At 40.3% G+C, this 27301-nt stretch overlaps 1 protein-coding gene across 5 annotated transcripts in view; it reads left to right on the forward strand.

Annotated features, from left to right (window-relative positions):
• POU2F1 (POU class 2 homeobox 1) overlaps positions 1-27301 on the forward strand; it is a 108752-nt gene that overhangs the window by 61434 nt on the left and 20017 nt on the right. For 2 of the 5 annotated variants that reach the window (XM_088533245.1, XM_010218254.2), the window contains exons 2-7: positions 2920-2985; positions 8615-8715; positions 11380-11433; positions 13103-13222; positions 14970-15149; positions 21754-21880. In XM_088533245.1, coding sequence (XP_088389371.1) covers positions 2920-2985; positions 8615-8715; positions 11380-11433; positions 13103-13222; positions 14970-15149; positions 21754-21880 — 648 coding nt within the window. The remainder of the gene's footprint in view (positions 1-2919; positions 2986-8614; positions 8716-11379; positions 11434-13102; positions 13223-14969; positions 15150-21753; positions 21881-27301) is intronic. The other 3 variants (XM_088533255.1, XM_088533260.1, XM_088533267.1) reach the window with 3 other exon arrangements.

Consider the following 27301-nt stretch of genomic DNA (forward strand, 5'->3'; position numbering starts at 1 on the left):
GATGCTTTCCATGCAGAAATCCCACAGACTGAACAAGAAATAGTGAGCTGGGGAAGTAATGGATGCCTGCCTTAGTTTGGACCTCAGCAGTGCTAGAATGATGCTTCTGCATCAGACTTGCTGCTTTTTTTCTAGTTTTGTCTGCGTCAAGGATGAATCCTTGTAATAAAACATGATTTAGCCATGCTTCTTCTATTTGAGTAAATTTTGTGTGTGTATCTTATACTAGCAAACACTGAAAACCTTGTAAAAAGGGTTTGCTTTGCAATATAGCTTGAGAGAAAACCATCTCTGGGTCGCATTATGGAAAGGAGTCTGCGCAACCGTAACTTTGTCCCGAGCGAACTTGCTGTTCATGCAAAAGGTCCCTTCTAACCACTCACCCTGTGAGCCCCCTGGTGCGTAGGGAAGATTCGCTGCATGTCCTGGAGCGCTGAGCATGGGACACTCATGTCCCCTGCAGGGCTGCCTGCTGCAGCTACGACCAGCAGTGTCCTACACGGTGGCTCCAGGGCTTCGGTTTCCGCCACAAGCGAGCACAGGAGGCCCAGCCTCGTTTTTCCTTTGCGAGAGCTTCCAAAGGTTGGTCAGCGAGTGGCTCCTGATGGGTGATGCTGGGAACCGGTGCTCTCCCCTCGTGTCGTCAGCCCTGTCAGGAGCTCTCCTTGTTGGGCTATAGGGCAGAGGATGTATTTGAGAGCAAAAGTTAGCTGTTTTCCACCAAATACATACATATATTTATGTATGGTTTCTTTTATATATATATATATATATATATATATATATATATATATATATATATGAAGTTACTTTTAGGCTCTTCTTGCTCTTTTTTGCTGGATGAACACTGTTCATTTAGGGCCCAAAGAGGAGTCTGCCCATTAACTTTTCTCTGAACCCAACCTAATTTCAGTAGCCAGCTGTGCGTCAAGGAACAAATTAATGCTGTCTGTCAAATGAATGTTGCCTACAATCAATTTAAATAAATGTGCTGTGCCCTTACCACAACAATGAGGAATGCACAACTGCTACATAAAAATATAGTTTAAATTTGTTTTACATACAGATGCAACAGCAAGGAGTAGCTGTGTGTTGTGTAGCCAGTATCCCCATATTCTCTCCTTTTAGAGCTTTTATCATACAAACCAAACATGAAAAAATGATAATAATAAGGAGAATAGCGGGTTAGGAGGCTGCAGTCCTAAGAGAGCTGCCCGACGAGGCAGTGAACACTCACCTGGAATCCACTAAGCAGATCTCCCAAGGAACAGGGCAAAACTGCCGGCCCTCTGCTGAATGTGGGTCAGGAGCACTGCTTGTCTCCTCCTGTTCCCTGCTTGAAAAAGCAGTGTAGCACATCTGCCTTTGTGGAGAGAGCAACACTGCTGGAGACGTGTTGCAAGCTCATTCAGATATCTTTTAGATGTGGCTGACATTCAGAAGTTTGCTCAGAGAAACTTCTTGAGACTTGTAGAGACTCTGAAGAAGCCAATTAAGTTCTTAGGGAAAGGTTCTCATTTGTCCTCTGGATTTTCCAGGTCTCTATTTGGTTCAGCTCAGTATTTGTTTAAAAATATTGGTACATCTTAAATTGATTTTCCTTAGAGCATGATGAAGTTCTTCTGAATTTAATGTACTTTATATTTTTTTCTACTTCTTGCTCCCAGACGAAGTTCAATGTGACTCGCTTGTCATTTGGGCATTAACTGCTTCATTCCTTGCATTTTGTTCATGCCTGTGTTACCTTTCCCTGGTTCTGATGTCCTGTGCATGGCACCAGTTTCCACTGGGCAAGAGCAGTGCTAAATGCAGCTATGGACCACCTGCTCTTTTTTAGCTCTTCTGTACTCTGCCAAGCAGTGAAGGATCTGGGAATCCTTGGAAGTACTTGGGGAAAAGATACAGCAATTAACACTATTACTGTATTCTTTTTCCACCCTCTGGGATTTTGGGCATTACTGCCTTGCTGGAAGCAGGTGATGTCAGTGACATTAAATATACCTGGCAAGAGAATATCCTGCACTGAAAGGTTTGCTCTTAGGCCATTGAGCTTCCCTTTAACTAGTTATGGGAATGGAAGAATGGCTGCAGGGATTTGCTTATACCTCATTTTATCAACTGGTCTGTCTTCAGATTCTTCTTCTAGTTGTGGTTTGTGATAATGTGCTATACTGCGGTTGGTATAAAAGAAAGAGGAGGTAATAAGCTGGAGAGCTGACGCTGTGCAGGGAACAGCTGTATAGATTCCTGTGTAAGGAAACCATATTCTCTGTCTGCCATCTGGAGAGGCCCTCTGCACTGCACTGTATTCAGCTGACAAGCTTTGAAACTGAGGGCAGACTTTTCAATAGATTCCTTCAGAGGGAGTAGGAAGAGAAAACGTGCAAAACCTTAGATTTTAAAAATAGGTAGGAAATACCGAATGACTTAACATCAGTGACATTCTTGTAAAATAAAAATTTAGAATTAGATAATGGCATCTTAAATTAAAACAACTGGATTTCCTTTTCTTGTGGAAAAATAATGTAGGCCATGGTGGTCTGATGTACTGTTTTGGAATCTTTATCGTTTCTTTTCTTCTATGACTGTTTAACTGTGCTGAAAATTAGTAAATTCTACTTATCTTTGCCCTGCACCATTCTGACTTTTAATGCCTTAGCACCATGTTTTCACATATGTGGACAATAGCATACATATTTGGTAACAGCATTTAACTGGAAAATTCAGCGTTTCATTCTGCTTCTGGGACATACTTTTTCTTGTGCAGTAAGATGAGTTAGGGTAAAGTAGGTATCAGATTTTTGGTGTCAGATTTTGCTCTGTTCTTTCTGAACAAGAAGATATCAATAGGTGTGGGGTTTTTTTCGCATGTTTTGTTTTCTCTGTTACTTTATATCTTTCACTTCTGTTTTAATGCAGACTCAAGAATGAACAATCCGTCAGAAACCAGTAAACCATCAATGGAGAGTGGGGATGGGAACACAGGTAAGAAATGATGTCCTGGAGCGCGGATATTTCCTAGTGAAATTGAATGGGTGTGAAAAGCAAAATTTCTTCACAGTTTGCAGGGTTTTGTTTTGCTTGTTTGATTACTACTCTTTAAGACTTGAATTCCGCTTGTCACAATATGCTGAAAACAAGTCATTAACCCTAGTGTATGCAGAACACTCCTCACGCATCATCATCACTATGTACATGCCAGTCCCCATCCGTCCGTCCTCTCTCTGAAATGTTTCTGACAGTGTGGAAAGCCGGGTGGGCACAGCTCTCCATAAAGCTGTCTCGTCCTTTCCTTGCAGAACCCACCTTCAGCTGCCTCTAACGTCGGCACTTTCTTTTGGGGGTGAAATTTTCCATGGTGGATGTGGGCCATTGGCTGATCTTGTTTCCATTTTAGACTTCATTCAAGCTGTCGCAACAGTTCTCAAGAACCGAGGCAAAGGGGGAAAGCACCATTTCTCAACGCTAAAAAATGTTAGTGACCTTTTCTGTAACGTCTTCATGTGTTAGAACAGAACCTTGAAATTTGGCAGAGGAACTTAGTGTTGCACCTTTTGGCTCATCCTTAAGATGTGGCTAAGCTTTATAAACCCTTGAGAAGCTTTCAAAGCCAGCGTCATCACGGTGGGTCAACCACATGACTTCATTCATTTCTGGAGGTCGTTTAAGGTTCATTTTGAAAACAAGAGAAATGACAACTCCAAAAAGCCAGCAGAATCTCCTCAGAGCTCAGGATACTCTTTGGGCAGAGGAACTTGTTCTTGTTGCTTTGAGAGAGTCCTAGCTTCCTTCCATGAGAAAATTATTTTTGTCTCCTCTTGCTCAATAATAAGAGTTTTCTGTTATTTTTCACTCGGGAAAGTATGATGAAATTAACAATTTATTGCATTTTGTGCTGTTACCTCCTCATTCTGTTTGCAAGGCTCTGCAGCTAACAGTAACTGACTGTTTCCAATACTGGTCCAAGAGGCTGAATGTTTTTGCCAATAGAAGGGGTCGGTCAAAAGGAATTCAGCTCACTTATCAATATGCTTTTTATTATTGGCATCCCAGTTTTTCTAATTTCAGTTGTGTTGGTAATATGGGGCCATCACTCCTTTCTTGTACAAAATATTTTCTAATGAATTTAATGCTCTTTTAGGATGATACAAAACTGTTATTTTCAAAAATCTGCATGCTATAAATATTTCATAGTAGTAGATAGCATCAAGAGACCAATGGCTTTAAATTTCCCTTTTCTATAAAGTCATTGTGACTGGAGGCATGCTATGAGGAAAAAATGTAGTTCCTACTTAGTTTGAGTTCCCTGCATATGCTTTCTCAGAGGAGTGCATCCCCAATGGATGTCCTCAAATGCAACTTTAGCTAGCAGTTTTGCCTAAATTAAACTCCTAACGAGAAAGACTTAGTTTATTTTTAGGTAGCTCATTATTACATAAGTATTCCCTCTGCTTTCGTAGCTGTGCTGTCCTGAGGCATATAGATCACCAGCATAAAGACAGTGGTAACAGTATAAAGAAATTGTGGGATTATAAAGCTGCACATAGGTGCTTTTGTCACAACAGGGGACACGGTGTCTGCGGTTTTTATATTCTAATATTAAGGCTGCTTTATTACATGCATTTGATTACTCTCTTAATGGCATTTGTTTGGAGCTTTTGCAAGTGTTGCTCCTGTAATTTAATTGTTCTCAGTCATTCATTTGAGACTTTATTGAATTTTTACATGATACAGGCTAAAAGAATCTAGAATGTTTAAGGTCTCTTGGTTCTGCAGTCTTTATTTTGCTTTTACACCTAGCGCTCATAAATTGTTGCAGGTAGTGATTAATATTACTTTTGATGTTCTTTGGAAGCTCAAACATCGATTACCTGAGTAAACTGGTAGATTTTTAAACCCTGAAAGGAATATTCATAAAGTGTAATTTTACTTTTTAGGTGACCAGGGTACCTAAATTAGGGTTCTAGGCTCTGTGTATACTTAGTAAAAAGAACTGTGCTTTGCTTAAATGCTCTGGGAGAAAGTGCTATTGATTGATTAGGAGGTTAAATGCATGCAGATAAATTTGGTAACTCTGAGTTCCTATTTTCATAACTTTTGATAACCTCACCAATTTCCCAGTGATGTTTGTATCAAGTCATTTGAGTCTCATGTTTAAGTACTGCTAGTCTATCTATTAATCCTCAGTGGATGTTTGTTTGAGTCATTGCTGTTTCAAACCTCTAGTGAGCTGATGAAACTTGACAATTTCAGGAGAAATTACTATCGTGCATGAAATTTGCATCTGGCAGAGCTAGTGTCTTCAGGAAAAATCTGATTGCTACTGGTAAAGATGACTTAAATCAAAAGTTCTGTGAGTTAATAGCTGATTTTCATGGAAATTAGCAAATCAGGTTTATATGCTTCTAACACTGCCTATTTAGAGAACATGAATAGATTAGTTGCAATGAAATGCCTGAAACAAATTTTTACCTTTTTTTTTTTTTTTGCTAATTTTATTCTCCTTTAGGCATCAGAAAAAGTAACCTGTGTTTCAGATTTAAAAAAGAAAAAAAAAGCCTTATTCTGGCTAACCATTTCAATAAGAACATAGTTTGAGGGACCAGTATCTCAGAACTGCATAAATCTTTTCAATCTTTGGTTTTGTTTAGTCAGTCTACCTAGTACCTACTGCAAAAGGGAAGGAAAAGCAAGACCGAGTGTCCTACTCAGTAGTAAACTGATAGCCTTTCTTTTTTCTTACTGAGCTTAGAGCATTTTCAAAACTTGTTCAACCTTTTGTTCTTTTCTGTTTAATGACTATTACTTCTTTGATGACGTTCAGATGCGCTACTCTAAAGTATCTGACTTTGTACTGTCGGCTGCTTGTCCTCGGGCCCTGAGCTAAATAAGTTAATTCATCCGACTTATCTGGCAAAGTCCTAACTTGCCCCAGACCAAGAGGGAGCAGTAGTCCTCTCTTCAGTTAGCAAGCTGATTTAGCTTACTGCAGGATCTATAAAGTATCAGAGGAGGAGGAACAGGGGCAACACACCTGGGAGCAAGAAGAGAGGAAAGATGAGAGCCCACTCTCACTTCTTTTGGGTGCTGATGAGCTGTTAGATCTGCTCTAGCAGTTCTGTGGGAGCTGGAATTACAATGGAAAAAATATAAATACCTGTGACTGTTAAGGAGGCACTTGCCTTAGCTTTAATCTTCATGTCTGTGTATTTAACTCTTAACCTGAGCAGAAATGGCACCGTCCTCATTTTGTCCCTGAGTGTGCTGACCTGCTTCTGGGAGCTCCCTCCTCCGTGGCCTTCTCTAAGATGTTGGCCTCCACGGAAGGAGTGCCATGTCCTTCCGAGTTTTCCCCACTCTTCTTCAAGAGATAGATGTAGGTATAGACACAAGGACGTGTGGTAGAGTTCTTTCTAAAACTAAGGCTGCGTGTGAAGGAGAGGGACACACTGCTTTCGGATACCAAAAAACTTAAGATGCAAAACAGAGAGTGAACAGGAGGTGTGGAGGGCTTTTTGCTTTGCTTGAGGGTATTCTAAAGCGATGGTTGGGGAGAGAGTGTTGATGCTTCAAGAATCAATTTGAAGGGCATGTTACTTTCTCTCAGCACTTGTCCAGGCTGGTCTTTGTGCCTGTGGAGATGTTAGCTAAGTCTTGGAACTCAGATTGTTCGAAACTGTTAGCCCCAACAGACTTGTCACGTTTGCGCCTGAAGAGTCAAGTGAAGTGCCAACCGGGCTATTCCTGTATGTGGGCACAGCAATGCTCTTCTCATATGGTGTCGCGATTTGGTGCTGTTTGGAAGACAGCTAGCTAGACTGGCTCCACCTAGTTACTTAAGGTTATGTTTCCAGCTAGTTTTCCCAGAAAAGAAAAATTTGGCTTACTAGCTTCAGTAGGGAGGTGGAGCGAAAAAGCTCCTACAAAGCATTCGCATAAATGAGCAGGGGTAGATTGTTTTCTTTTTAATTACAGTAGCTATTTCTCACGAATTACTTTTATATCCTTAGCCAACCATCTTCTCTTTGTACTTCTGCATGGTCAGGGTTCTGGACTTTGCTGGAAAAAAAATGGAAGTAGGTGAGACCTTCCAGCTCTTTCCAGCAGACCTTCTCTCTTGCTTATTTTTGAGAAATGCATTCAGATTGCATTTTTATTATTCAGGCCAGTGATAGTCATTCCATTCAATTTGGAGAAGGTGGTGAAAAATTGAAGAATGATTCCCCACCACCACCGCTATCCAAAACAAAGGACGGTCAAATACATCAAAGGATTATCTTCAATACATCTCATGTAGGTGCTGGAAAGCTTGACTGTATCTGCATCTAATTGAATGGTGACACCATCTTTGAAATATGGTATCTCTGTAAGCTGTAGATAAACCAACTGTGTAAAATATTGGTGGATCCTATATCTTACTAGTAAAGTTTTATGCCTTCTTGGTTTTGCAGAGGTTTTTAAGGAAGTGGATAACCTAGATAACCTTTTGTGGAAGTGATAACCTTTTGGCTCAGAAAAATGTAGATGATGTAGTGAATGTTGAAGTAGGACCTAGTTGAACGTTCGTCCGTAGGCATTGAACAAAAATCTGATTGTCATTAGGGAATAAACATGCAAGCATAAACCTACCTTTACTTCTTATTTTAATCACCCCTTTTTAAGATGGCCTAATTTGTTCTAGGAATTCCACGTTGCTTTATAAATTGGAAATCTCCCATGCTATTGTTAGCCTCTATAGGTAGTAATAATACCCAACTTACAAGACAGTTGTCACTAATATTGATTTTTATTATCTCCACACGGAGTGATTCTTAAAAGCTTATGGTTATAGCTTCCCGTGGCAGAAGAGAATTCTGTGATAGTTTCTTGTGAAAAAATATTCCAATCTTTTTTCATAACCAGACGATTTGGGGTAGTTTGGGTGCTTTCATGTCTGTCGAGCCCTTTAGGGCTTCCTATAGGAGGAAGAAAAAAAAATGTAATAAAATAATCTCTTTGTAGTTATTTCAAAGTGGATGAGAACAAAAGCAAGAACAGTCACTTATTTTATATAATAAGAGCTCTGCACAAATGTTCATGAAAATGCTGAGGTGGCTTATCAAGATAGCAGAATTTTGGCCTGTAACCGTTACATACATACGGTACTTTGTCTTGCTCGAGTATTCTTTTCCCTGTCCTTAAAAGTAGTCCTGTTGACTACTTTTGAACTTAATTTTTTCAATTTCTGAGCTTCAAAATGGTCTTCAGCTCTTGGATAGAGAGTGCACAAAACAGATAGTGCATGCAGCATTTAAGTGTAATTTAAGCAACAGGCAGTCATTCTGTTCTCAAACCATGGCAGAGCATGATATGTAATGGTGTGCATAGGGTTAGTAGGATAATAGAAATGAAGGAGACTGAGGTTGACACTGTTCAGCTGACAAATGCTGTATTATCAAAGTCTGAAAGTGACAGGACTTCCTTTCAATAAAACCACCTCTAATTCTTGTGCCTCTTGGTGGGCTTTTCTACCCTATTCTAGTGGGCAAAGAGCAGGAGACTTAGGAATATTAAATCTCGTTCTGTTTATGTAAAAGGTGTAACTAATAGTTCATGTTGTCTCTGTTTTTTCCAGGCACGCAAACAAATGGCCTGGACTTTCAAAAGCAGCCTGTGCCTGTCGGAGGAGCAATCTCTACAGCTCAGGCCCAGGCCTTCCTTGGGCACCTTCATCAGGTAAGAGAAAGACCCATTTCAAAATGGGAGAGATTCAGGCAGGTAGAAACATACCTTTTTTTTTTTTTTTTGTATGTTCTTTCTTTATATGAATAATGGGGAGGCATGTCAAAGCACGTATGTTTAGGCCACATGCCTAACTGCCTTAGGTGGGAAAAGGTCTTGTTTGTGGGAGGCAGTATTCATTAGGCTATGACCGTGTGCCAAGTTGCGTGAGACCTATCTTGGGCAAATAGCCCCCTTTTGGGGACTTTTGAATAAAAAGATTTTTTTTGAAGGACGTTTGCCGTATGATATTCAGGTTTCTACCTACTACCTTTCCTCCATTCTGCTGCTGCTCTAGGGAATCAGAGCTGATATTTAGATACAGGCTGATGGGAAGCAGGGCGTCCATAGGCAGAGAAGTGTAAGAAGTATTTTAGGGCTTTTTTTTTTCTGTAGTTTCTTTTGGTAGTTTTCTGCCTGATCACTCTTGATGTATGAAAACAAATGTCCTGCTTTCTTTCCCTTCCTTGGCACCAAGTTTAAATAAAATACTGCAGCTAATTGGATGACCTTGAATGCTTGAGGTCTGGGGTTGCACAGTTATTGTGTTATAATTGAGATATTGAAGCTTTTATACCCTCTTTAAGAGCTCGGAATTGCCATTTCACTGTGTGGAACATTCAATACTTTTTGTCACATAATTGTAATTTTCGCAGAGGATGCAGCTATGTAGGATGTAGGGGGTGCCAGTGTTTGAATTTGCTAAATCTATAGTCTGTTGTAGGGATGCCTTTATGCGGAGAGAAGCTGACTAGTTTTCATGGGTTGTTGGTATGTGTTTAACATGGAGACAGATGCAGATATTCTGAAGAGTTTTGTGTGTTTGGTAGTTTGCTTTAGTTTTTGTTTTTGTTTTATAGGTGGATCCAGGATGCTAATTGTATTTGGCAAAGTATTTTATCTTGCTTTGACAATGTATTTATTTAAACAGCTGTCAGGTTCTTTATAACTTCATGTTTGACACAGCTTTGCTCTTTTTTTGAACGCTGGTTGAAAGAAAAATCTCAACTTCTTTATGCACCTGGGGGGGAATCTATGGTAAAACTGGCTGTCCTCTTCTAGGATGGCTGCTGTTAATGGGATGTGATTCAGTCTTAACATGCAGAGCTTTCCTGCAGGCTAATACAAAACATTGCCTACTAGGCAGCGTTCAGGCCCGGTTTAGTTTAGTGTTCTGATTAGAAAATGTTTGTGTGGTAGAAAAGGGATTCAGATTGCATTCAAAGGGACTTTCAGGCATATCCTGAGTGTACCTAGGAGAGGCATGTTTAGTCTTTTTGTTTGTTTGTTCTTTAATACTGTAACTGATAAAACATTATTTTTGACTATTTTTCTGCTTTTAGTGGGAGGCAACTGATTTACTTATTGTTTAGCCTGTGCTCTGTTCTGATTAGTCTCTGCTCAGATTGTATCAACTCTGGCAAACAAGACTTGGATTGTGGTGAGGGGGAGCTCTTCTGGGAGAGTTTTCTAGATAGAGCATATACTTAGCAAGTCTGATAGAACTTCTTCAGAAAGGGTGGGAAGTATTTCTAAAGTGACCCTTAGGGGTTGCCTATATAAATATTCAGCTGTTAATTTCATAGTGAATTTGAATTAAAACTCACCCTTCTATGCTTGTAGATATGTTGCTGCTGTTTTTAATGATGAGTATTATGTGAGGAGGGCTTTTTGTAGAGCACACAATGCCACCTTTTGATTTGGTTTTCTTATCCTTGTGTTGCCTGGCTTTTAATCCTGGTTAGAGAAGGAATTCACTACAGCTTGTAATTTAGACCTTTGAAAGTTATTACATAACATTGCTTTGTTATAGTAGAAGTGTTGGTGGAAAAAAAACAAAACAGGAGAACTTGATTAAAGTGATCTTCAGTGAGTGAACATTTATAACTTAAGTTTACAGCCGTTATTAGTGATAAAATAATACTGAATAAAAATCTCACTTACTGATTAAAAATCTCACTTTCTGAAGCATCAGTTTCTTTTCACTGTTGGCCCTCAAGAACTTCTTGGTCTTTTAATCACAAACACCGAGTTTAAGTTTTGAGCATACCTGTATCAGTACAGCCTTTGCTGAGTGTCTCCAGTTCTCAGTATCAAGATCATCTCCTCAGTGCCTGAGGACAGCAGATCCTTGGACGGGTCAATTTAGGGAAGAGTTTCTGTGCTGTGGGCTACAGCACAGGCTACGTAGTTGGTTGCTCCTTTGTCTTGTAAGGAAGCGGGTGAAGGCGATGTGCGTTTGGGGGGTAAAAGCATCAGAAGAGTCTTTTAACACACTCCTCCTGCCTCCCAAAACTTAGATATTTATATAGGAATAGTCAACATGTCCGCCTCCAAACGCTCCATTGCCACTCATTTTTGCCCTGAAGTCTAGGTCCCTAGGAAGGAAGAAATACCTCATCAAGAAGTAGACAGATGACACTGTGCTAGGTTCATGCTCATTTTCTCAATGCTGAGAATAACTCCTGTTTCAGTCATTCAGGTGTTACAGGGGTGTATGTGTGCAGTTGTGGGGGGAGTTATCTGTTGGTTGGGAAAGAGAGGGTTGTTCTTTTTACCTCTTTAAAGCTTTTCGTGGCTCCTATGTTATTTCCTTCCTGCATTTGCACTATGCTGTAGGTCCAGCTTGCTGGAACAAGTTTACAGGCTGCTGCTCAGTCCTTAAATGTACAGGTAAGGACTGTTTCCTTCTGCTGCTGCTCCTTTCCTCATTTTCCTTCCCAAACAGGTTGTTCGTCCTGTTAGAGAGAGTTTTTAACCTGTGATATGTCACTTTGTATTTTCATTTTTATTGGGCTTTCAGGAGGTAGGCTTGGAAGGATAATGCTGCATACATACTATATATACTGCATATATACAGTATATGTGCAGGTTTAAAGGAGGTTCAGAAACCGGAGGTGCTTAAAACAACCAAAGAACATAATTTTATGCTGAATTTTAGTCAACTGCTGTAATATAACATGTAAGTTAACTATAAACCTCCTGAAATATTTCATGCTCTTCCATTTTCCCCCTTATTTTGATCATTGCAAGGATTACTTTGCCAGAATTACTTCACAAATTGTCCTTACTTCTGGTAGCCGAGCACAGGACTCTTATCCCACGTTAAGTACGTAATGTGGCTAGCGTGGATTGCTTGTGTGAATAAAACACAATAATTTCAATCTATGGCAGAGTACTTGCTGCTTATAATGTACAAGAGACAACAAAGCCTTCAAACTTTTTATATGGTCCCAGATGCTTCACAGTGTATCAGTTAACATGCCGTTTCCTCTCGATAACTACACTGAGGAGCAAGGGATGCAGTTTTATTGAAATCTGGTTGCAGTATTGCTTGTTATTTAAGAACGCGTGTAGCACATTACATAGAACGCACTAGAATGTGGACCCACTTATCCATAATACCAATTTGGAAAGAGGAGGAGGTGTAGTGACCTTCCTTCCTAAGAGGAAGGAGGCAGAAAATTGCCTTGGTTGCCATGGTAAACTTCCATCCCTGAGAGAGATGTTGGCAAACAGGCTGTATCTCCAGTGCAGAATGTTTACAGTCCTGCGCTGTAATTATCGCTCAATGACTGGCAGAATTAATCAGAGCCTTTATGTTAATTAGCCTGCTCTGCAGTCCCCAAAACAGGTGGTGGAAAATATGCAAATCTATGCAGAATTTTAATGTTCTGCATAACCAGTTTTAATTATCATAAAACTCTCTCCCTCTCTTCATGCACTTGCAATTCCTCCCTCATGTCTTCCCAATTTTTTCTTCTGAAAAAATAAAGAGCCTTTAAAGTGAAGCAGCATTCAATTACATAAATGCTAAACTTTGATTATTTAAAAGCACTATATTTATTGTGTGCTTTGCTGTAGGTAGATAAACGTATGAGGATTTCTCTAACCAGTTCCCTGTAAATCCATGACACAGTGACTTAGAAGTGCACGATGTGGATACAGAAAATGGAAACACAATCTCCTTTCCCCTGTTCCATTGTTCAGGATTTTAGGCAGTGAATAATTTTAACAACCTTTTCTTTCTTTATGGTAAAAGGTAGTGTCCGCTTCAGTTGCATTGCGTAAAATGAAATAGGATCTGAAAACAATGTCAAAGACTTACAAAAGACCTGAGAGTCTTTTTGTTTTGTTCAAGCTGCATTTCCTACAGACATGTTAGAGCATCCATAGCTGAGATGGTGGGCACATAGAGCCATTGCTTAAACCCACTCTTAAAATAAACCCAAGGGCTTTTTGTATGTAGATGAAAAAGATTTTTGTTGTACAGTGTTGAGATAGCAGTGTATGCATTAACATCTGTTTTACACTATAAAGACTTGTATATCTTTTTCCCTAGTCTAAATCTAATGAAGAATCTGGGGACTCTAAGCAGCCAAGCCAGCCTTCCCAGCAGCCGTCAGTGCAGGCGGCCATTCCCCAGACCCAGCTCATGCTGGCCGGAGGACAGATCACCGGGGTAAGGCTCTCCCACGAGCGCTGCGGCGAGCCCCTCGCTGCGCAGCCACGGCCCTTTGCTGGCCCCTGCGAGTCCACAGGGAAGGGGATGGTCGTTCCTTTCAGTATAGGGAGAAACTGGAGCGAAAGAGAGATCAGAAAATACTTTCTTATAAAAAAGCAGCTTTTCAGTACTTTTTATTTCCTGATTTTAATTGCGAAGCTTCAGGGGGAAAAAAAGAGGTATTTCTGTTCTCAGTAGCCTCCTTGACTCTGCAATGAAATGAAGACCTGGTGTGCACAAATAAGGAAGTCACTGGTATAAAGTCTTTTTTTCTTTTTTAAAGAATTTTTATTTCTTTGCAAGATTAAAATGAGACGTGAGCATGAGTCTAAATCTTATCAGATACCTGAGCTGTGATGAAAAACAAAAATGAGGGAAACTGCTGCCACTAATTCTTTCTCTTTTCAAACACATTTCCCTAAGTAACTAGCTTGCTAGTCCGTGCCTCAGCCTATCTTAATTCAACTCTTCCACTTTAACCTGTCAGTGTTGAGGGCCTTTTTTTAACCACAGAGTTTTAGGAGGGATTATGGGATATAGCTGTTGTTTAAGAGTTATTGGGGTTTCTAAATTGTAAATGCCTTCAGTTATTTAAAGAAAAAGCAGGTTTTGTGAATAGGCTGTTTTCGTGTAATCAGCCTTGCAGTTTTAAGACTTTGCAAGTTAAATAAGGATTTTTATGGCTATCTGTTCCAACAACATATTTACAATTCGAAGTGTGAAGTTAGATCTTCTCTGCACTTGTATGAAGTGATAAACTAATGTCATGGTCTATTCTTAAGCTTTATATAGTAAGTTACTTTCTAAATAGACATCCATATTTGATTAATTGTACTTTAAATATTTAGAAGTGAGACTTTTTAAATAATAAGACATGTTGGGTTTTAGTAGCTTGTTTTCTCATTTTCAAAAAGTATTAATTTGCTCTATGAAGGTCTGCAGTAGTACAGCATTCAAGACTTCAGGTCTGTGCAGACATTGACTGTAGTAAATATGGGCATCAAGACTCATTTACATGTAAAGGAGAGACTGCTGCCACCTGTTTCATAGAGATAATGCATGCTTGGGAAAGGGAAGGGATGTAAAGTTGCCAACTCTATTCTATTTTAAAAATATATTTAAAAAAAGCAGATGGGGAGACTTGGAGAGAAACAAATGGAGCTCATGTTCTTTACTTATGTCTTAGGGCATAATGGAAATGATGGAATATGGCAGGGATTCATGCTAATGTGAAGCAGCTGGGGTGTTATCAGTTTGTTCAGTAGCCATAGCCAGCATTCCTGCTTCTCATTCATCTGGCTAATCACTTGCTGTTCTGTTGGGTGTAAATTTCCTTTCAAATCCTGGCAGTTCTGGTTCTTTTCTTTTGCTTGCTACTTAATTACCTTTTTTCCTGAAGCCCCTAGTCGAGCCGTGGAGAAAACTTTAAGGCATAAATGTCAGTTCTGTAGGTTCCAGTGTAAGTACAAATGGGTCTGCTCGTACCATTTGGTTTGCATCAGTTTTGTGACAGGTTGATTCCTTTGCCGTACCGAGTGGTCAGCTGTGCTTATTTAAGGCCAAAATCACCGGCTAGTTAATGGCTGAACTGTCATAATAGTTTTAGGAATGTCTGGTTAATATAACTAGGAATGGGCTAGTTAATGACTTTGCAGCTAAATGGCTCTTCCCTTTATTAATGGCTGTGTTTTCTAATTATTTATAGCTCACGTTGACGCCAGCCCAGCAACAGTTATTACTACAGCAGGCGCAGGCACAGTTGCTGGCGGCTGCCGTGCAGCATTCGGCCAGTCAGCAGCACAGCGCTGCAGGTGCCACCATCTCGGCCTCTGCTGCAACGCCGATGACGCAGATCCCTCTATCTCAGCCAATACAGATTGCACAGGTGAGCCTTGAGGCTTGAGAGGGCGGAAAATGAAGGTGTTTGACTAACTGCATCATTCCAGTAAAGTTTTTCTTCCATGCTCAGTAAGTTTCTAGAATCCTTGAGCACTGTCAGTGTTTCCCCGCTGGTCCTGAGCAGCAGGTTGGTCACTGGGTGCTCATCAGTTCCACTGGGCTTCTGAATTTGTTCCAGAATCTAACCAGAAGCTGCTTTCTCAGAATTTCCCTCCCTATAGTTAGCTTAAGAAAGGAGAAAACAGAGTATAGAAGGATGCCTATAGAAATAATGACACTTGCTGAGACCTGTAGGAAAGGCAGACATGTTTTGACTCAGCACTTCATGCTCAGAGTTCAGTGACAAAGAACGAGCACTCTTGTGTGTCTAGACAGGATCTTTCCAGAATGAGGCTAGTTTATGAGCTTGTTCAGGTTTTGGTTCACTGCTCAATACCTGTTAATTCCAAAGACCTATTTGCCAAGGAAATAGGCAATTTAAGAGCAGTAAAAAATCCCCGTGAATCTTTCAGGGTTAGCTTAAATCAGTGTGGAGAATGTGGCACCACTGACTATGGTTAGCATATGCTGTTCAGAGACTTTATGAACTTCTGAAGATGGGTAGCCGAACCTATAGCACAGGCTTTTTGAGTGCTATATATAGGCGTCTGTGTCACCAACCCTGAACTCCATATCTCCACAGTTTAAGGTTCTCGGTACATAGTATTTCAGTTAGTCCAGCCACAAAGTATTTTGAGTCCTGAAATCTCCAAGGTTGCTGCTTCTAACAGGGAACAACTTCCTTAAGATTGTCTGACACTCTATTCAGCCTGTTTTTGCTGGCGTTCAACTGAGATGAAGTGTCAAAGAAGTGAAATGGGGACTGATTAAGTAAAAGAATGGAAATGTTACAAATGTCTGTGAAGCCCACTGCAAGGTGCGCTGTTCCTTCATGGTGCTAGTTCATTTGCAGAAAAACAGCTTGATTATGCTGTCAGTTATTTTGTCCCCCTGAAGTGGCCAAGCTTGGTCTGAAAGTTCTGACCTGTCTGCCTGCCACACCAAAAAATACATTGAAAGGATGGTATTGATGTTGCCTATGCAGCCCTGGCTGTCTCTTACGCCTGGTGACATTTGTGAGTCATGTGGCTAGGTACTTCCTCTTCTTCTAGCAAGGGATCCCAATTCACTGTCATGATCTAGCGATGACTCAATTATATTCTATTGAAGGAAACTCTTAGTTCTTAAGGCTTGCTCTTCTGTTTGTTTGTTTGTTTGTTTGTTTTGTTTCATTTTAACCTTAGCCTATACCCAGTAGGACTGGTAGATTTCAAAAAAAGAGCGGGAAATGTTCTGGCCACGGGCATTGATAGCATCTAAAATTTCTCCATGTGTCTGTTGCAGAGGTGCCATTTGCTAGCATGCAATTAACTTCATCTGAGCTTAAGGGGTCCACTGTTGTGTGCCTCTTGTCTTCTAGGTGCCCAGCTTATAAGACAGCAATGCCTGTTTTACGCATGTTTTGCTCAGTGTTAATATTTTATATTAATAGGAGCTGTACCTACCCAGACCTTTGTCAAATACAGTACGAGAATTAGCGGATGCTTTTTTATATGTTGTTGTGCAGCTGTGAGATTTTAGTAATCCAAGTGTTTTACTCCAGTGGGGTGCTATGAAAATTTGTGAAGTATTTACAATTATTGATTTACAATTGGATTTGTCTGTGTTACTTACAAAATCTTCAGAGGAGGAGTGTGTAGCATTGAAGATAAAAGGGGATATGCCATCAAATAGGAGCTTCTGGAGTGAGCATTGTCTGCTTGTGTGTTTCAATGAGCTAAATGCTTCTATGGAAGAATAGCGTGTCATCAGGTCATTGCCAGCATGCAGTATGTCCTTGTAGGGCAAGGGGAACAAGCTAAGGTTTCACTTCTTTCTGGGTTTCCTAACTTTTTGATTTTATTATTATTAAAAAATAATTTCTACTAGTATAGGCTATTTGATATGTATGTATAGCTTGGTTGAGTTCTGTTAACCTCATCTGATGAGGAAAGCACAGGATATAATTAATCTGGATGTTTGACATAATTTGAGGTGTGTTAAGGAAAACCTCTATTATCTAGTTTTGTACATGGCTAGCACCATGCATTTTCATCCATCTTGACACTGATTTATAAACAGGGCTCAGCTTTGCTTGTTTGTGTGCTATTGTAAACATGTAGCTGATTACACAAATAGCTGAATGTTTGTTTTAATTGATGATTCCTGAATAATTGATTAACTGGCAGGTCTCTGCAGCAGGGGGATTACCATATTTATTTCAATTAACTAATTGCGCAAGCATGACTTCTTTAATGTGTTCTCTACTTAATGTAGGGTATCTTCTGCAGAAATCTGGTAAAATGTTAGTGCTGCTGCTGGGTTGATGCTAAATTGTTGCTAACAAGTTTTGGAGTTCTGTGCAACCTTCTCTTGCTTGTTTTCAGGGTCTATCATCAATGATGTGATACAAATCTCCGAAAGGCAGAGATGCTTTTAAATTTTTAAATTTGTGCTGAAGTTGTAACTACAGATAATGATATGGAATTTAGAACTTCCCATGATTTCTCAAAAAAAAAAAATCCTCCTAGAAATATGCTCCAAATATTGTGATGAGATAGAAGTTGGGTTGCTTTCATCTTTCTAAACTGATAGGAAGCACCACAAAAGATTATTCTGGGCCATTCTTTCCATTTCTTCCTGCGTGCTAGTATTCCGATTTTTACTACAGAGGAAGAACAAGTTCAGCATAGAAAAAACTGAGTCAGAAGCTGTTTGCATGTTTCCTATTCAGGGATTTATTGTAGCGCTACAATTAACTAAATAACAAAGCTTTCCCAAGGTAGAGATAAAGTTGGATTTCAGATGAATCTGAGGGGCTAATAGGAGTCTTTAAAGAGTAATATGCCTTGGAGGTATCATTTCCATTTTGCAGTAGAGTTATATTTCTGTATTTAAACAGGACTCGGCCAAGATAGCTTTTGCCAAGACCGATGCAGAGCATTAGACTGCTGGTACCAGTTACACCGAGGCCATGATTCAAAACCAGTTTTATCATATTGAAGTGCAAGGATTGCAGCAACAAGAGCTGCTGTGTCCTAGCTGGATACCTTGCCTTTTGAACGTTAGTGTCTTGAACCATCCTCAAAAACCATTGTCTGCTCTATCGCATGTCTTTATACTCTTTGTACATTACTCAATCTGCTGCAGTTCTTCCCAAGTCATTCATGGTGGAGGGGTTCTCATTTGTTAGCTGTTGGTGAGGGAGGCCTTTTTCTTTCTTCAGAAATGTCTTCCTAACTCTACTTTTGGGATTCTGCTTTATCTCTTATCCATCCATATTTTCATAAGTCAGCCTTTCTCCCTTTCTTTTTTTTCTTCTCAGTATTCTCAGCCCTAGCTGCCTTCCCCTAATCTTCTTCTATTGCGTCTAATCCAATCACATCCTAATCACATCCAATTCATTATGAGCCTCTCTGTGATAGAGGTCCGCTCAGTCTGTGATGATAGTGTTCGCAAGCCAATAAGTGAGTTGGAGGTCCCTGTCTCACTGAGGGGTTCAAGAAATAAGACTAGCTTTTACTATTAGTTTTGGCCATTCTAACTTTTTTACGTGAAGTCAGAAAAAAAATATCTACTGCCTGGAGGCCTGTGGCCAGTGGTGTCCCACAGGGGTCAGTACTGGGCCCTGTACTGTTCAGCTTGTTCATCAATGACTTGGAGGCGGGCACAGAGTGCATCCTCAGCAAGTTTGCAAATTGGGAGCAGTGGCCAACACTCCTAAGGGCTGTGCTTCCATTCAGAGAGACTTAGACAGGTTGGAGAGTTGGGCAGAGAAGAACCTCATGAGGTTCAGCAAGGGTAAGTGCAGGGTCCTGCACCTGGGGAGGAATAACCCCAGGCACCAGTACAGATTAGGGGTTGACCTGCTGGAAAGCAGCTCCATCGAGAGGGATTTGGGGGTCCTGGCTGACAAGTTAACCATGAGTCAGCACCGTGCCCTTGTGGCCAAGAAGGCCAATGGGATCATGCCCTGCATCAGGAGGAGCGTTGCCAGCAGATCAAGGGAGGGGATCCTGCCCCTCTACTCAGCTCTGGTGAGGCCACACCTGGACTATTGGGTGCAGTTCTGGGCTCCCCAGTACAAGAGGGGCATGGAGCTTCTAGAGAGGTCCAGCGCAGAGCCATGAAGATGATTAAAGGACTGGAGCATCTATCGTATGAGGAAAGACTAAGTGAGCGGGGCCTGTTTAGCCTGGAAAAGAGAAGATTGAGAGGGATCTGTTCAATATGTGTCAATAGCTGAGTGGAGAATGTAAAGAAGTAGAGGCCACACTCTTCTCAGTGATGGACAGTGACAGGACAAGAGGTAATGGATATAAATTAAAACACAGGAAGTTCCACCTCCATGTGAGGAAGAACTTCTTTACTGTGAGAGTGACAGAGCCCTGGAACAGGCTGTCCAGAGAAGTTGTGGAGCCTCCTTCGCAGGAGATCTTCCAAACCCACCTGGATGCCACCCTGTGCCACGTGCTCTAGGTGTCCCTGCTGGAGCAGGGGGGTTGGACTAGATCATCTCTGGAGGTCCCTTCCAACCTCAACCATTCTGGGATTCTGTGAAAAAAGCATGGAACTCCCTGAAATAACTGGAACAAGAATATCTCTTGTTTTGGGAGGAAAATTGGCCTAAATTTTGTAGGAATGGCTGCAGTGCTTCTGCATGATGATAATATCAATTTTTAAAGTACTCTTTTGTATTAGGGAGTATTTTGGAGCTATTTTACCATTGTTTCATAAAAATGAAAGTTTCCATTTCTAAAAGGGCATTGCTTGGTCAATGCCATCTGGTGTCTGTCTACCGTTTTATTACACTGTGTGCTTTTGAAGTAACATGACCAAGTTGACTAAGTGATTGATGGCCAGTGCCTTTGTAATGCAGGTTAAGTATTCATTTTCTTATAATGTATCTTTATGGTTTCATAAATCAAAGAACTCATGTATTTCCCCTTCATTGTTCTCCCTCTGGCACCCGCTGCTCCTCCCAGAAAAATAGTGTTGATGCAACTGTTAGTCCGTACTTTTAACAATTTTCAAGTAATGTAAGAGTATAGGCAGATTTATTTGGAGAATGGCTGTACTGCTTAAATAAAATGCTATCCCTGTCAGTCTGTCTTGACTATTCATCACCATCTCCATTGCTGGCAGTTAATGGCCTTTCACATCTGCTGGTCGAGCAGCTTGTGTGAGTGCTCGGTACCCCGCATCAGTCAAAATGAGCAGGGGTTAGTTTACTGGCCTGAAGTAGCAAGTCTTTGTTAATCTGCCTCTCTTGAATTGAAATATGTTCGGAAGCAGGCTACCGAGAGCAGCTGCTTTCAAGCAGGCCGCCTGAGGCCTGGCGCAGGAGCGGCCTGGCGCTGTCAGCGGCGCCTTCTGACACGGTCGAACCCGAAAGAGAATATCTGTCTGCAAACAGTCCTTCGTGTTTCAGGCAGGGATTAAAGTTTTCTGGGGTTGGCGGTTGGTTTGTTTCTGTTTAATAGGAGGTTGTAGCTGTGGGAAATGCTAGGAGTTTTATCCACCTGCTTAAGGGCAGGTATTTTGCAGTGCTGTCTTCTCCAGAAGATGCTGCATGTGCATGTGCGTAAACACAGCTTTCACAGATTACCACTGGTAAATGGTCTGAGCTTTACCCTGAGCTTCAGTTTTCAAATTTCATTTCCTCTTGTTATTGTCCTGTTGGGATAAGAGAGGAAAAAAGAAAGGCAAGGTTTGGGGGAGTTTCCTAAGTCAGCTCTTTGTGTTTTCATTCTCCAACTAAGCAGCAAGTTAAATCATTTTTCATGGTGATTCGGTTCCTGAAAGATTAGCATTTATGTAGAGACCAATCATTTTATTATAGGAAATTAGTAGTTCTGAATGGTTTAAATAGGTAAAAGTAGGGCACTATAATAGCTCAGTGTTGGATGTTTTTTTTCTTTTAATCTTAATTAGAACCACACTTATTATGCTTATTGCAATTTATTTCAAAAGTATTCAAATATATTTGTTTACCTTTTGAGGTAACTGCTTCCAAAATTTGACCTGAACAGCTGGAGTGCAAAATCCTAGGAATACACTTGATTTATGAACAATGAATTCTTGTAGCACAGTTACATCCTCAGATAATAATTTAGTGAAATGAAAGTGCTGATAAGTCTAAAGCATTTGACAATTTCAGGGTAGAGTTATTGGGAAGGTTCAGGGTTGTAGGTATTTTTGCTGTGTTTTTTGAGGGAGGAGGTGTGTGTTAGTAGTTAAAGGACCGTTTATTTTTAGAAGAAATACTTTGCTGGGATACTTATTAAGGAATGCATATTTGGTTTTATGAAGAAAAGTGAAATTCATATTACCAGCATATATTCACTAGCAGAAGTGCTGTATTTGAGATCCGCTTCTGTCTCTCAATATGCCTCTCAATGCTAGAATGCAGCTGGTGGATCAAAAATCTAGTTATGCTAGGAATGAACCATGGCTGAGTTAAATGTCTAACACACACACTTTCTTTTTTTTTATTCTTTTCTCCATTTAAGGATTTGCAGCACTTGCAGCAGCTTCAGCAGCAGAATCTCAACCTGCAACAGTTTGTGTTGGTGCATCCAACAACCAACTTGCAGCCAGCACAGTTCATCATCTCACAAACACCGCAGGGGCAGCAGGGTAAGTGTACTTTGCCAGAGGAAAAAAAAAAGTCAGATGTAGCGGGGTAGAGGAAATGGAGTTGAGCTGGTTTTTGTGCCTTCTCTAACTGTTCATCTTCCATAGGATAAGCAGCACTATTGCAATTAGGGAACTCTTAACAGGTGAGGCTGGCTCATTCTGGCTGTTAGGCCTCAGCCTTGTCAAAGCATAAGTGTAGCTCACTCCTCCAGAGACTGCAGCAGCCATATTTCTGAACAGGGGCTCTCTGGGTGTAAGCCTACCAGAAAGAGGGCTTGGAGAAGACAGCTCTCCAGAACTCGCAGGCAGAGGCCCATGATGGGGAGGCTTGGAGGGAGTATAGGCATTCTGGTTTAGGTCTGTGCTAAAAGGGCTATAAAATTATAGCACTGGAAGGATTACAAAACCAGAGCCCCTGTGAGAGATAAGAAAAGTCTTTAAGTCTAAAGAGCATACAGTGAATGTTGTTATGCACTGAAGTTGTAAGTGCATCTTGGGAGAAGGGTTAGATTTTGTACGCTACCACTTGGAAAGATTATTTTTGCTGTATACTAAGTAAGGCAAATCAAGGCAGTATTAGGGCATAGTGCTAGATCAGTTAAAATTATGTACAGGAGCTTTGCTTTAAGAACTAATGCATTCAGGTTGCTGTATATCACACTACTGGTTGCACCCCATTTTTTTGATGCCCTGGCCATCTGCGTTTGGCTATGGGCTCTTATGCCAATACACTCCAGTGGCATGATTTTCCCTTCTCTTCTCCGTGAGCTCTCCTGCATCGTTCAGGTCTGGTAGTCTAAAAGTGGTTGCTGAAGAGGTGCCTCCTGTTGTGCTTGAGGAAACTTCCAGAGCCTGGCTGCCCTATAAAGCAGCTCTTTGCACCTCATTTTCTTTTCTAACTTTTAGCTTTGTCTTACACTATTTCTTCTCATATGCTAGTGTGGCTGGAACTGACTTTCCAGTGGCCTGCAGCACTCTCACTATCTGATGGACTGTTCTCTTTAATTACTTTTAATTGCTGTGTGTCTCTTGAAGAAAAGCAGAATTTATAAGTTTTACTTCTCCCTTTTGCTTTCCCTTTCACTCTTTTTCTCTCTCCCTCTCTCTCCTTCCATCTCTCCCTCTCTCACCAATATTTTTGAGGAAATGGCAAGCACAAAATCATTGTTTTAGAAAATTCTCACCATTTGAGATTCATGTCTGCCTACCATATTCAGAGAACTTTTGCTGTTTTTCTAAAACATCTCTACAGTTGTTTCACAGAAGAAGGAAACTACCTAAAACTGATTTTATTCACCCCTCAAAATGAGTTGTTTGCTATATAAAAAGGAATAAAATTGGAAAGGAAGGGTTTATTTTAAAATCTTCCCAAGTAGAATAGCTATCAGAAGATATTTTCCTAGTACCTTTTTCAGGAGCCTGCTCTGAAAATGATTTCTTGACTGCAGTTTAATCTTGGCCACATATTGCTGTCATCAGTGACACAGTGTATGTGGAAACACCATGTTTTACTGGCAGTGTGCAGCCTGGACAATTAAATAGTTCAAAAATGCAGAAAGATTTATATTCTGTATTCTGACAATCAGCCATTAGTGTGTGACAGCCTTCCAAACTGAAATGCTTGAATGGATCTAATTTTCTTCATGAGCACTCAATGATAAAGCAACATGTATGTCATAATACTCCTTATCTCACTTTCTAGTGTGGCTTTCTGCAGTATTTCATGGTTATTATTAGAAGATCTTGAACAGTATGTTATCAGTTACGAGAGAGAAAGCTTGAGAGTGAGTGCGTTTTTTCTTTGTCATTGCTCTTCGGCTGAATTTTCCCCATTGTTCTTGTGCTGTTGCTCCACTAGTCAACTTCATAAAAGAAAAAATGTTCTGAAGAAACTGACAATGAGCTTTCTTTAAAGCTAAAGACATTGACCTGCTGGATGCCTCATCAGTACTCATATAGCTTTATATATGCACCCAATTAGTAATTAAACTGAAATATCAGATTTACATATATGCTTTTTATTCTTAAAGAAATCTATTGCTTTAGAGACCATGCTACATATTTTGTACATATCATGTGGTCACATACACGAAGAACTCTTGTGTCAAAAAAAAAATTTTAAAGGAAATGAGAGCAAGGAATGATTTCTCTAAGCGAGGTCATCAGCAACCACATTTAGATTTATGGAAGGGATTGAACCTCTTGGCTTAAGTCTTTTTAAAATCCAACATTTGAAAAAATGTTACAAAAAATTAATACCTAAAATACATGATTGATTAAAAAAAATCCATTATTTTTTCCTAATATCTTTGTTCAATATATACCGATCACAGCAGATGTGAAATTCTCTCCATAGATTCACTGCCATATGTCTAATGGTAACCAGAAATCACGTGGAAAAGATGACTACAAGTCACATAAGCATGAAATAAATACATAAATCATGAAATTTCTGTTTTTCATGGCTCGTAATAGGTAGCATCGTAACTGAAGTGATTGTTTCAAGTCTCAGCAGACAAATAGAAGAGTGAATGGAAATAGAAATCTTGAATACTTTCCCATCCATAGCAGTTGTTTTCCCTATATAATACTAAGTCACCAAGCAAGAAGGTGGCAACTTACACTTTGTATGTCTTGTATGTGCTCTGTGAAGTAATATGTGTGTCTCTGGAATCATCAGTGCAACATCCTTTACTGTAACCATAGGTATTTTATAAAAAATATTACACTCATCTAATGACCTTTAGTCTTTTTATTTAGAAGGTACTGCCGATTAAAAAAATGTTGATAAAAGGCTGAGTGGGGAAGAGAAATGATGCTGTATTTCATTTAAATTACTTGTGTAAGCGGAAGTTGTTGTTGCAAGCGGAAAGGAGGAAAAAAACTGCATCACAGTAAAGAAAGCAAGCTATGTTTGTAAAGCATGACCTATGTATTCAGAAAGACAAATGTGGAAGCCAGGCTACTGATTAGCTTTAAACCTTGTGTCTGGGCCTATTCTCAAAGTATTGATGTTTATTATTAACGGTCTTGTTTGTGACTTCCTTTTCTCATGTAAAAGGCCCAGTTGAGTCCAGTTCTCTTCTTAGAACGTTTCTAGTTGTATTACAGACTTTAAGACTTGTGTCATTTGAACAACAACAAGCAAAATTTAAAAACAAATACTTTGAGACATTGTTGCCAGTACTTATGGCTTCACACAGTGTGAGGATGAAGGAAGGTGCTTGAAGTTGCCTCAATTTCTTCCCAGATGCATTAAATTTATAATGGACAACTGCGTGGCAGCAGGTTAGTATCTCAGTGGAGCAGATTTGCAGGAATGCATCTGATTTGTACTTTCTTTCCTTTGGCTCCCAATCTAATTTCAGCTCTCAATCTTTGTTTTGGAATTAGAGAAAAAAAGGTACTCTGAAATGCTCGGTGGTTTCTTTGCATCAACAGCAATCAAAAAGGTCAATCAAATGACATTATATGTAGTAGGTGACATACTCTATATAGTATGTAGTATGCTCTGTACTGTACTCGGCATGTGGTACTCTTCCTGCTTCTTTCTCCTTATTTTCCAGTTAATCAAATTGCAACACTGTAATGGTTTTGCCTTGGAAGCTAGCTTCCAGGATATGACTGTGAGAAGATGAACATCTTTGGCAGAGAAAGCAGTCAAGTTCTTTTTAGATGAAAAATGTCACTCTTTTGGGAGATCAGTTAGGGATGAATTATGTATTGTGCTTCTGGGCCAACTTTTGAAAAGTTATGCTGAAAAAATCTACACTTGAATGTTTGTTTTATCCTTTGTTTAATTTTAGACAGTAACAACTGAATCCCCAGATCATTCACTGGGGACTCTTGGCTGGTAGGAAGAGTTTTTGCCTTGGGCCATTAATTCATACGAGGTTTAGATATCGCAGGAAAACTGCTGGGCTGTGGTAATTCATTTACTTTAACTATTAAAAATAATATTTAATACCTCTAAAACATCACTTTTTTTGCATAGATCGTTATCTACCTCAGCAGTGGTAGTATCATTCTTCTGGAGCTTTGTACATATGCTCTGTTTGCTGTTATTACTATTGAAGCAGTGATACCATAGGGCTCCTAGTACCCAAAGCAGCAGGTCAGAAGTACTACCTTTATAAATTTAAGTATGCAAGTACAATATTAATTTTTATAGAGTGAAAGAATCATGTAGGGTAGAATAGAGTTCTAGAGGTTATAACAATCTTCCTCAAAGCAAGTTCAGTAACAGCAGTGTGCTGTGTGTTTGGAGCATCTCCAAGGATGTAGGCTCTGCAGCCTCTCTGGGTACCTGCTCCAATTTTTACCCCCCTGGTAACAAATTGGTTTCTCTATAACTACTTGGAGTTTTCTAATCTAATTGTTGCACACACTCAAGAAGAGTCCATATATGTCTTTTTTCAGTCTCTTACCAGGTAGTTGAAGGCAGCGCTAAGATCTCTGCTTACCCTACTCTCTTAAGGCTGAACAAACCCAGCCCTGTTACCCTTTTCTTTTATGTGTGTGCCAGCCCACCACCCATCTTGAGGTCTTTCACTGTACTTATTCAAGGATGTCAGTGCGTGTCTTGTGCTCTGAAGCCCAACGCTTGTCTCACAAGCGCTAAATAGCGAGGAGGGATCGTTTCTGCCAACCTGCTGCCTGCATTCTTGCTTACACAGCCCGAGATGTGCTCGTCCTTCTTCAGTGTAAGGTCACGCTGCTGACTGATGTTCAGCTTGTCCTCTAGAACTCCAATGTCCTTTTCTGCAGAGCTCTTTTGCAGCTGCCCAGGGCCCAGCTGCTTCAGCTGCCCAGGGGCCAGACTGTTTTCCCCTGACTTTTGTGTCCGGGCCCTGACCTCCAGCCTGTTGACCACTGCCCGCTGTTTAGTAGTGAGCGTAGACTTGCTGAGAGGGCATTCTGTCCCATCACCCGTAACGCAAAAATAGCCTAGACAGTATTGGCATCAAAACCAATCCCTGAGGGCACAGGAAAGTTTGGATCACTCATAACAGTTCCCTAAAGGTCTGGGTTTGGATTTTCATTGTGTTTAAAAGGTTGCACTACCCACCCTATAATTTGATTCATTGAAGTTATCCCAGACTGAAATAGGAAGCTGTTGTCTGACCTTGGAAGAACAAAGCTGAAGTTAATGCTAGTACGAGTCGTCTCTGAAAAAGGCAAAACTGCAGCTGCCCATCCAAGGAATTCACAAGATCTACATACTGTATGTCTGAAAAGCATCTGAAGAGACTCTTAAAGGACATGTGCTTTGCCAGACAGTTCAATTGCTTTCCCCATTGCCTGATTATTATTTCCATCATTCTCAGGTTGAACTTCAACTAACTTTTCTTTCTCCAGTTTCTGCCTGAGAGACCTTGTAACAGCATTTCAGAGGTAGGATAAAATGATTAAAAAACTGAG

This window comes from Tinamus guttatus, unplaced genomic scaffold (genome assembly GCF_059628265.1).
Source record: "Tinamus guttatus ecotype Peru unplaced genomic scaffold, ASM5962826v1 Tinamus_guttatus_pri_ptg000035l, whole genome shotgun sequence".
Classification (NCBI taxonomy): Eukaryota; Metazoa; Chordata; class Aves; order Tinamiformes; family Tinamidae; genus Tinamus; species Tinamus guttatus.